This window comes from Hyperoodon ampullatus (genome assembly GCF_949752795.1).
Source record: "Hyperoodon ampullatus genome assembly, chromosome: 17".
NCBI lineage: Eukaryota > Metazoa > Chordata > Mammalia > Artiodactyla > Ziphiidae > Hyperoodon > Hyperoodon ampullatus.
This window is the reverse complement of record NC_136930.1, coordinates 76,997,086-77,008,012: the sequence shown is the minus strand read 5'-3', so window position 1 is coordinate 77,008,012 and position 10,927 is coordinate 76,997,086. Positions and strand designations below refer to the sequence as shown.

General features: G+C 62.2%; 1 protein-coding gene across 1 annotated transcript; it reads right to left on the bottom strand.

Annotated features, from left to right (window-relative positions):
- Positions 1–1,134: 1,134 nt before the first annotated feature.
- GSDMD (gasdermin D) lies at positions 1,135–4,827 on the bottom strand. Its single transcript, XM_079722830.1, has 10 exons — positions 4,546–4,827; positions 4,167–4,359; positions 3,338–3,506; positions 3,086–3,188; positions 2,774–2,827; positions 2,419–2,490; positions 2,119–2,294; positions 1,810–1,951; positions 1,640–1,713; positions 1,135–1,509 (listed from the first exon to the last, which is right to left on the bottom strand). The coding sequence occupies exons 1-10, from the start codon at positions 4,760–4,762 to the stop codon at positions 1,270–1,272; spliced, it is 1,440 nt and encodes a 479-aa protein (XP_079578956.1). The 5' UTR covers positions 4,763–4,827; the 3' UTR covers positions 1,135–1,269.
- Positions 4,828–10,927: the final 6,100 nt, after the last annotated feature.

The following is a 10,927-nucleotide window of genomic DNA, read 5'->3' as shown; positions in this document are numbered from 1 at the left end:
TTCTCATTGCGGTGGCTTCTCTTTGTTGTGGAACACGGGCTCTAGGCACGCGGACTTCAGTAGTTGTGGCACGCGGGCTCAGTAGTTGTGGCTTGCGGGCTGTAGAGCGCAGGCTCAGTAGTTGTGGCACACGGGCTTTGTTGCTCCGTGGCACGTGGGATCTTCCGAGACCAGGGCTCGAACCCGCGTCGCCTGCATTTGCAGGCGGATTCTTAACCACTGTGCCACTAGGGAAGTCCCAAACCCTCTGTTTTAATATTAATTTTACTGTTGGCCTTGATCCTGAGTTTTCTCGGGGGTTAATGTCCCAACCACAGCAGGGCCGACCATCCCTTCTCTTTAGCCAGTCCTGAGGCTGCAAGGCAGTGGTGAGCCTGACAGGAGGGGAGCGCGGCTTCCCCCGCCTTCCACCAAGCGGAGGATGGCAGACTGGCTCCCATGGGGAGAGGCAAATTTCTCCTGGCTGTTCAAGCTCCAAGATGAGAATAACTCCTTAGCTGAATCAGTTACTATCTCTCCTTGCACGTGGGGCCATTCCACCCCCGCCCCCGCCCCCCACCCCCCAGAGAGGCTCAGGCTCCCTGGTCCAGGGAGGTTCTGAGCCCTAACGAAGGCCCAGGGACTGCGACTCAGGGGCCCGGAGGCCTCCTCTTGAGAGACTCTTACCTTTGAGCGAATTAATTTGGATGAGACACACCCCAAAGGCCAGTTTCTCTGGTTTGGGTCACTTCCCTGGGGCCCCACTGCAGCCCCAGGAGTGCAGATCTGTCTGCTTGTCAGTACACCTCTTCCCTGTCCTCTCTGCAGCCCAGGAGGGCAAGGACGGCCCCCCGCGACCTGCATCAGTACGTTCTCAAGTTCCCTGAGGCAGACAGAGAACCATCCTGAGGGCTGGAATCGCCCTGTCCCATTCCTTCCAGGCCAGCCTGCTGGGGGAGGGGGCCAGGAGCCCGGCCACGTGGCTGCTTACTACGGAGTGATCGGGTGCAGCACAGGGAATGCCCCCTAAGCCCCACGGGAGAGATGCCTGCTCTCAGCCCCCAGGTCCCTCCGCATGTGGAGGCACCATCCCCATCGCTGTCCCGACCCCTGACATAGGGCCCCTCAAAAGCTCAGTGAGCATTTTCCCTTTGTTCATCACGTTTATTGGCTTTCCTCAACTCCCAGGCCTTGTGGGGAGCTGCCCACATGGCTGGGTGTGGCTCCTGGCAGCTGGGTGGGCACGAGCTCTGCCCCGACTAGAGAGCTGCCCTGCGGGCGGGCTGCAGGCTAGCAGAGCCGGCTCAGCCTTAATAGCAGTGCCAGGCAGGCGTAAAGCGCATACGCACAGCCCTGGGCCTCCGGTTTCCAGCACACCTGGGGGGCGCCCACCTGTGGCTCAAGGCCGCACTCCTCCAGCAGGACCCAGGTGGGTGCCTCTGAGCCCCAGCTGCTCCCCAGGAGCTCGGGCGGCAGGGACACGGCCCTGGGCTCCTGCCATGGGGTGCCCAGCTCCAAAACGCTCTCCACCTGGCAGGACAGGGCGGGAGGTTGTCAGAGGGGCCTCCAGGCTTCTGGCACCACCCACACCGCCCCAGCCCAGATGCACTGGGTCCGCACCTCCGGCACAGCCCCTCCCCTACAAGCTGGGCCCTCTCACCAGTTTGAACGCCCCCGACAGGGCCCCCGTCTCCAGCACCTCAGCCAGCAGCACGTGCTGGGTTGCACTCAGCACTGGGGAGAGAACTTGGGTGAGAGGGGGTTCCGGAAGGCCAGCTAGGGACGCCCACATTCCTGCTCCCTACCTGTCCCACCCCCGGAGCCCCTCACCAGCTAGAGCTTGCAGCAGGTAGAAGACGGGCCCGGCAAGTTCCTCTTCCAGCCTTCTGGAGGAGAACACCAGGCACTCGAGGACAGCACCCACCGGACCATCCCGAGACTCCAAAAGCCCGCCACGCAGACCGTGCTCCAGCTGGGGGTAAGGGCGTGGGGCGGGCTGGTGAGCGTGGGGGCGGGGCGCAGGCACTAGCTCCGCCCACCCCACCCCGCCCCAGCTCGCCCTGCCCAGCCCACCCCCCCACCCTGCCCACCACCCCCGCACGCCCCGCACGCCCCGCACGCCCCACCCAGCCCGCTCACCAACTCATCCAGGGCTTGCAGGGCGGCCTCGTCCCGCAGCACCTGCCCGAGGGCCCCCAGCAGCTGCCCACAAGACTCCTTGGACAAGCCCTCCAGGCCCACGGCCCAGGCCCGCACTTCTGCCTGCAGGCCCTGGAAGTCTTCGGTGGTCACCAACCGGTCCTCCATGAGCCCGTCTGTGGGGACAGGGCTGCCATTGCCCAGGTGCCCACATGGCCCCGGGGAGCCCTAGTTATGGAGGGCAGACCCCAGGGGGGCAGAAGGGGAGCCCACCAGGGGGGTGGCCAAGAAGGTACTGACCCGACAGGAACTTGAAGTGGACAGAGAGGAACCCTATGGAGGCGAGGCAGGAGGACCGCTGCAGCTGGCCACCTGCAATGTAGGAGGGCCTGTAGCCTGGACGAGGCAGAGCTGGCCAGTGCAGGGGTGGGTCCCCGAGCCAGAGAGGGCTGAGGCCTCCCCTCGGCCCTCACAGCCTGTCACCACCACCCCCGTACTGGCAGCCCGGGACAGGGAGCAAGGTCGAACCAGGCTGGTGTCAGCCTGTCACCGTGTCACCCGTGTGTGCATGCGTGCGTGTGTCGCCCGGCTGTGCTGTGCTGGGCAGGAGAATGCCTCATCCGCTCATCCCATTGCCCAGGTCCACAGGCCTCACCTTCCTGCTGTGGCCGGAAGGTCGTCTGCTTCTTGTCCGGGAAGAAGAGGATGTCTGGCAGCCAGGCAGGAGCAGAGATGGGGAAAGCAGGTTGGCGGAGCACCTGGCATCTCCCTCCCCAGCTGGGGCCCCCTGTGCAGTACCCCCGTTGTGCCCCAACCTCCCAAATGCCAGAGCAAGGGACCCTCGGCCACCCCGACCCATGAAGTTATGCAACCAGATGCCCCCAGTGACCCCTGGTGGCTCTTCCAGGCCTCTTTGCCTCTCTGCCATGGAGTCTGGGCCCCAGAAGTCACCATGATCCTGGCTCACCCCAGTCAGAGCCAATAACCAGCTGGGCCACCCGAAATGCGAGGACGCTGCCCGAGGGGATGGTGACCGTCTTCTTCTGGCTCAGGTGGCCCTCGCCTCTGCCCTGAGGGACGGAAATGGACTCAGGACTGGGCTCTGGGTTAGGGGGCCGGATGTAACAGGCTGCTGCTGGCAGGGGCCTACCCCGCTGCCTGGGGGCACCGCCCTCCTGCCTCCCCAGCCCGAGCCCACTGCAGGACCTGTGCCGCGCACCTGCAAGCACATGGCTCCCGGAAGTGCGAACTGGCCTGAGCCCTCCTGCTTTTGGGTCCGGGTGACTTCCACCTCCTTCTGTGTCTGCAGCACCTCGGTCACAACGAACACGTCATCCCCACGGGTCCGCAACTGCTGCAGGACTTTGTGTTCGGGCTGCCGCAGGCGCCTGTGGCGAGCGGACCAATGGGAAGCTCGTAGGGGGGGCACCTGCCCTCCCGTACCCCTGCCACAGGACGGGCTTCCCTTCCCTGGACCTCAGCCTTTGTGGCCATGGTGGGTGGGGGCGGTGACACGGCCGAGGAGACCAAGAGCTCTGGGGATGCCCAGGCGCGGGATACCCATCTTTCCCTCCCTGGTGCTCCCGACAATGTTTGTGAGTGGGTGGGGTGCAGGAAGACAAGGTCCAGTGGGGATGGGCGGACACCTGAAGACCTCTGGAGCGGCCCACCCTGTTGGCCGGTTGCTCACCTGGTTGCTCTCTCCCTCCACTCCCTGCCGCTCCCCGGGTTCAAATCTCATGTCTCCACTCTGAGCTAATGGTCCTCCTCCCTAGGGTCCCTGGGTCTGCTCCACCCCAGCAGCCCAGCCCCCTCGCAGTGGGACTTGGTCTGACCCCTGACCCTAGGGCCCTGCCTGGCCGCCCTGGCCCGCAGGAGGCAGGCCCCCAGGACCTCTGCAGCCTCCTTCCCTGCCCGCTGGTCCCAGCACGCCCCTGCCTCTGGGACTTCCCTCAGCCTGGCAGAGACCCCCTGTGACTCCTGCTGCCCCGAGGTCCTGACCCAGGGGCTTCCCAGTTTCAGCAGGGCCCCGCCACCCCGGGGCTCACCTCTCTCGATGCATGGCTTCCCAGGTGTTGGGGGCCACTCGCAGCATGCACACGTTCATCGAAGCGCTGGAGCTGCCGGACACCGCGGCCCCGCCTGACAGCTTCCCCTGTCCTGGGGCCGCCAGCTCCACGCTGCCCTGCAGCTGCCCGTCCATAGCATCGTGGAAATGGAAGGTGCTGCCACGCTCCACAGCTGGAGCAAGACCAGAGCTGAGGCCCATCCCACCATCTGCTGCCTGTCCGCCCGGGCGGAGGGGCCTCTGGAAAGTGCCTGCCCTCTGGAAGCAGAGAGCCCAGAGGCCCAGAGCAGGAGGCAACGGGCCTGCCCATTCCTCCCCCAACCCGTCCCATGGCTCTGACTCAGTGCCAAGTGGGGTACCTGGCTCTGGGGCGTCGGGCTCCAGGATGTCCCTGATGGACAGGTTGACACGTGTGTAGCGGTGTCTCCAGAACCGTGAACTCGAGGACTTCCTGCCCAAAAGGCAGTAGAGCTGGAAGCTGGTGGAGCTCTGCAGGCTGTCCACAGGGGTGAGCTCCCCACTGTGGTCCAGCTCCCGGACCACACTCTTGACCACCTTCGCAAAGGCCGATGCCATGCTCCTGAGGAGGGCAGCTGGGTCAGGCCTTGCACCCGCAGGGCTGGAAGAGGGTGGGCAGAAGAGGGGGAAGGTAGGTACTTGGACGTCTCCAGTGATGGGGAGCTCTTTCCCTCCAAAGCAGTCCTGCTTGGCTAGTCCTGGGACGCTCTGACCGGCAGAAAGTGCTTGCTGCTGACTATCACCCAACACAAAAACAAGCAGAAGTCCACCCGGTCATCCACTAATCCGTCTTTCCAAGAGGCCATGAGCACCTCCAGGGTGGGACGCCATTCACAGCCCTCAGTGGGACTCGGGCCACGCGATCAGAGCGCCCACGTGAAGCCGGGAAAGCCCTGGGACTCAGTGCTTGGGGCGGGGGGGGCAGCCCCGGCCACCCACCAAGCCCTCTTGTCACTTCAACAAGGCTTAGGGCTGCTCACGAAAAGCAGCCACTGAGAAAGGGCAGGGCAAGGCTGGGGCCTTGGAGTGACCCCAAGCCACTGCTCTGTCTGTTGTAGCAGCTGCCCCCCTGGCTGAGGTGTTCAGAGGGCAGGGGAGGAAACAGAAGCCATCACTTCCTGGGCTGTTGGTGCAAAGGCCCACAGCAAGGCCCAGCCAAAGTGTCCCCAGCTCCTAGACATGTCCTCCAGGGCTTTCTCTGCGCCCAAAGCTCCGTGAGCCACTAGTCTGTCTTCAGGGGTCAGAAGCCAATGTGGGCCTGACTCAGGACCCAGGACATCTGGGCTCCAGGCACGGGGGCCAGCCCTTAGGAAGCCTCTGAGCTTCAGGGCTGGTCTGAAGTCTGAGAGTGGGCCAAGGAGCACCTAGAGGGCCTACCTGGAGTTAAGCCCAAACTAGCCGGGCTGGGGAGGGCACCCCCTTCCCAGAGGCCTGGGCTTCCCCAAGCCGGTCTGGGATTGTGAGTCCTTGGGGGGCTTGGGGAAGCCGCAGAAGGGTGCCTGGACCAGGTCTCCACCCAGAGGAGCTGGCCTCCCCCCACCCAGCACTAGGGAGAGCCCCACCCTGGAGCCAGGGCAGGCAGTGGGGTGCGGCGCGCAGGGGCGGGGATCAGGGTGTGGGAGCAGCTCACCGTGACTGTGACTGTTGCGTGCCCGTGCCCACAAAGCTGAAGCCAGGCCGCTCTGCTGGCTGGGATCGGAGGGCTCTGCCCCGGAGCTGCCGAGCGAGCACACAGCCCAAAGTTTCCCAGATCCAAAAGTGAAACCTCGGCCGGCCTGGAGCAGCGACAGCCCGGAAACACCCCCTATGAGCCGGCCCCGCAGCCCAGCGGGGGTGGGGGAGGGTCAGGGTGTGCCAGCTCGTGCCCCACCCGCTGCTGCCTCCAACTGCTGGGCACCAACTGCTGGGCACTTCCTCAGTCCTTCTCTCTGGAAACTCTGGGCCACAGCAAAGGGTCTGAAGAGACATTTCCTCAAAGAAAATGTACTGCTACAAATGGCCAACAAGCGCACAAAAAGATGCTCACACCACTGGCTGTCAGGGAACTGCAAATCAAACCACAGTAAGATGTTGCTTCACGCCCCACAGATAACTGTATAAAAGAGAAGTAACAAGCGTTGGGGAAGATGGGGGGAAATTGGAGCCTCACACACTACTGGGAATGTAAATGGATGCAGCCGCAGCCGTGCAAAACAGTCTGGCAGTTCCTCAAAAAATTAAACAGAGAATTACCATTGGATCTCATTCATTCCACTGCTAGGTGTGTATTCAAGAGAAGTGAAAACATATGTTCACGCAAAAACCTGCACATGGACGTTCCCACATTACTGTTAACAGCCAAAATGCAGAAGCACCACATTCCACAGACAGAATGTGGTCAGTGCATACGACGGAAGACACACGATGGTGTGGTGCTCAGTCATACAAAGGAATGAAGTTGTGACTCACGGCACAATGTAGATGGACCTCAAAACATTATGCCAAGTGCAAGAAGGCAGACGTGAAAGACAATGTCTCACGTGATTCATGTATGCAAATTGTTTAGCACAGGCAAATCCGTAGGGACAGAAAGCAGATTAGTAGTTGCCAGGTACTGGGGGGCCGGGGGAGTGACAGAGCCTCTTTGGGGAGATGGAAATGTTCTCAAGTCGATTGTGGTGATGATTGCACAACTCTGAATATGCTAAACACCCCAGAGTTTTACACTTTTAATGGGTGAATTGTATGGTATGTGAATGATATCTCAATAAAGCTGTTACTTTGAAGAGCTGAAGCCAAGTAACAACATCCAGGCCTGTCTCAGGTTCTCAACACGCTTACTCTCCTGGGCTGCTTGCAGATCATGTCCAGTGCAAGGCAGCCAGGAGCCCCGTGCCCCCTTTTCTCCACCACTCCACTGCCACATCCTGCCTCTGGGCCCTATGACACTCTGGAGCCCGCACCAGGGCCCCTGCCAGTTGGCTGGCCTGAGACTCACCACGCAGGCTCCCCCACATGCATTCATTTGAGCCATGAGTGTTTATCAGCACCTGGTGCCATGTGCTCCTGCAGATGAGGGCTCTGGCCGTGAACGGGACAAGGGCCCCTCCAGGTAGAGCCGCTGGCAGCGGCCCCGATGCCAGTGCAGGGAAAGTGACTTCCTGGGGTGTGTGTTTTGGAATGTTGCAGTGACCTGGGGCTGAATGAAGCGTGGACAGGGCATTGCTGCAGCAACTCCTCGTTCACATGTTCAGTTCTTTGGCAATAACCTAAACAAGAGGCACTGGGCTTGGTGAGTGGTTGTGTCACTAGGATCCCGAGGGCAGAGTCAGCCTGAGATGACAGGAAGTGAGTCCACTGGGGAGAAAAAGCAGAAGGAAGGTGGGCGGGGCTGGCCCTGCACCCCCCCTCCCCCGTTTGGAGGCCTGGGGAGCACCCGGACATTTCCAGGGCCAGGAAGTCTGGGGCAACCTCCCATCTTCCTCACAGCCATATCACTCTGTGATATGGGGGTGGGTGAGGCCTCCCTGGGCAATGTCTGGGCAGACCTGGGGGTCCAGAGCCAGCTAGGACACCGCGCCCTGCGGGGAGAAGCATGACCAGGGATGGGAGCCTGGGAGGGGGCTTCTGGCTGTGTGCGGGGAAGGGTCAGCACCTCCGGGAGAGTTCTAAGGAAGAGGAAGCTCACCGCAACCCGATGCCTCCACCCAGCCGGTGTGGGGCAGGGCCGGCCAGGCACTGCTGGGAACTGGGCAGTGGAGGCCACAGCCTCTGCCCTGGGAGGGCCGAGCCCCTGGGAGGAACAAAGTTCGTAAGACCCAGGAGATAACCAGGACAGCCCTTTGCAGGCAGCGGCTGGGATACCTCAGAGGACATGGGGGAGTGGGCTTAGAGAGAGGAGGCCTGAGGGCGTCCAGGCAGGGCGTCCAGGCAGGGACAGTGGAGGCCAGGACCGCGTGAGACGGGGCTAGGGGGTAGTCGGCCCGAGGAACCCACCCAGCCCCGGCCATCGGGCATCAGGGACGGCCAGGGTCCAGGGAGGGGTAGGGGGAGCTGCGGGCCTCGGGCTCATCTGGGTCCGCGATGTGGGTGGTGCAGCCCAGGGGGCTGGCTCCACCCTGTGCCCGCTTCCCAGTGACACTTTGGGGGTTCCCAGGGTGCCGGAAGTCGGCGCCCAGGATGTCGGCAGCCGCGGCCCACGCCGCCGCGCCCCCAGGAGCCCGCGCGGGGAAGAGGCGCCCCGGAGGGCCCCGTGTGCCCGAGAGCCGCTCGGCCGGGAGTAAACGAACGCGGAGCGAGGGGCCGAGAGGGTGCCAGACGCACTGAAGTCCCAGGAGTCCTTTCCTTTGGGAGTTGAGTCCCCGCGGGGCCTCCCTCCCGCTCGCCGCCCCCGCCCCCCTTGCTGGCCCGGACCCTCGGCGGCGGCTCGGACGGCCGGTCAGCAGGGCCTGTCCAGCAGGCGCTCAATCAACGCTCGGCGGATCGCTGGGCGACGGGGCGGCCCCAGAGCAGGGCGGTCTTGGATCCAGGGGCGCCCCGGGAGTCAGGAGGAGCGTAGGCCGCAGGAAGGGGCGGCAGAACTGCGGGGGGCAGGCAGGCGGGGAAACTACTCCCCGCAGGTCGGGATCAGCGGAGGCTCACGGTGCGTCCCGGGGGCCGGCGCGGGCGACTAGCGGCTCCCTTTGCCCACGCCCCGCCTCCAGCCGCCCTCCCCGGCACGGCCCTCCTGTCTTGTTTCCTTTTGGTCCTCGGTCCGGAGGCCTGCGGCATCCTGCCTGGCTCCCGGCCCTTTCTGCTGACAGGGGTCGGGGGAGCGGCTCAGAACCCTGCCCCACTCCAACTGGTCCTCTGCGGAGGGAAGCGGCCCTATTGCTCTCGTTTCCGACGCTCTGAGCCTCCCTTCACTTTGCCCCAGCTGCAGGAGGCTCTTACTGCTGGGATCCAGTCACTGCTGGGCTGCGGGTGGTGGTGTCTCTTCCACCTAGTTAGGTTTGCCCAGTACTAGGGCATGTGGGAAATTGTGGTGGTGAGATTCACACCATCCATCCACCGTGGTCCCTGAGAGCCTCGTGGAAATGCTGCCATCTAGGAAACAGTAGATGAATCAACTTTTCTCCCCAAAGGATCTGGTTCTGAGGCTCATGCTTTGCCGTGAGGGTGGAGGGTCAAGTGGGGGATTGGAGGCTGGGATGAAGGAGGGACCCACAGAGCCCTCAATGGCAGTTCTCTTCTACACTCACTTCCTGCCTCTCTCCCTCTGGGATAACAGGCGAGGGGTATCCATGGGGTAGCGGTCCCAGCCCGCCAACCACCTGTTCCCACGTGAGGGCCCGGTGAGTCAGGGTGCCTGACTCCCATCGCATGCAGACCTCCTGGAGGGAAGGAGATGGCAGGAGGGGGACATTCCCCAAGGGAGGTGCAGGCTGGGTTGGTGGAGGGGGGATGCAGATGCTTTTGCCATAGAACCAGGAGACAGGTAACAAGCTCAGGAAGGATTTGACATTTTGTGCGCGTGCCCTGATAAAAGTGCATTCGGTACAGCTGCACTGCTCTCCCTTTACTACTCTCCCACCCCCTTCAGAGAGGCTGGTGCCTGGGGCAGCCTTATGTGGTGGGGCTGGAGAGGAGGGGGGTGTGCAAGGCCAAGGGCAGATGTGGGTGGGGTGGCTGGGGGAACAGCTTGCAGCTCAGGAAGGCTGCTTGGGCTAGGGTGGTGAAAAGAGCAGGAAGCTGGGTGTGGGAGAAGGGAGGAGAGCAGAGGGAGGTGAGGGGTGGCGGTGGGAGACAACTCCCCTGCGAGGGGAGAGAGGGAGAAGTCCATGGACATGGCCTTCCAGCAACAGGTATGTCTGTTCCTCAGCACTTGTTTGCTGAATGCCAGTAATGGAGTCCTTTTTATGGCCCCAGACCTGCACCTGGGCAGCCCTATGGGAAGGTCCACTGCGGGGAAGAGAGAAGACTGGCAGAGAAGAGATCACTCGGAGAGTGGGCAGCCAGCAAGAAGAGACCACTGGAGGAGAGAGATGGCCAGAAAGTAGTTGGCCCAGGATGTGCAGGAGTCTGGGGAGGGTGAGGCTACCCTGTGATTTGGGATGGGAGATTGACCCCCTTTGTGTTGGTCTCCTCATCCTTAAGATGGAAACGACAGGGTTGTTGTCAAGACTCAATGCATTAATATGTGTTAACACTAGAATGGGGCCTAGGGACTTTCTTGCTGGTCCGCTGGTTAAGAATCTGCCTTCCAGTGCAAGGGACGCAGGTTCAATCCCTGCTCGGGGAACTAAGATCCCACATGCCGTCGCGCAACTAAACCCATGTGCTGCAACTAGAGACAAGCCTGCAACAAAGAGCCTGTGCAGCCAAAATAAATAAATAAACAAATAAATAAGTAAGTAAGTAAACAAACACACACAGATCTGTGCTTTAAAAAAAGGGGGCCTGGGGCTTCCCTGGTGGCGCAGTGGTTGGGGGTCCGCCTGCCGATGCAGGGGACATGGGTTCATGCCCTGGTCCGGGAGGATCCCACATGCCACGGAGCGGCTGGGCCCGTGAGCCATGGCCGCTGAGCCTGTGCATCCGGAGCCTGTGCTCCGCAACGGGAGAGGCCACAACAGTGAGAGGCCTGTGTACTGCAAAAAAAAAAAAAAAAAAAAGAAAGAAAAAAAAAGGGGACCTGGCACGCCTGTAATGGGCTATAAACGTGCTCAATATTTTTGTTCCGTGTAAAGAACTCAGCACCTGACT

Coding starts and splice junctions, on each gene's coding strand:
- GSDMD (XM_079722830.1), bottom strand. CDS start 4,762: ATGGCATCGGCCTTTGCGAAGGTGGTCAAGAGTGTGGTCCGGGAGCTG. Junction 4,360..4,545: donor GCCCGACGCCCCAGAGCCAG/GTACCCCACTTG, acceptor GTCTTGCTCCAG/CTGTGGAGCGTGGCAGCACC. Junction 1,510..1,639: donor TGTCGGGGGCGTTCAAACTG/GTGAGAGGGCCC, acceptor CTGTCCTGCCAG/GTGGAGAGCGTTTTGGAGCT.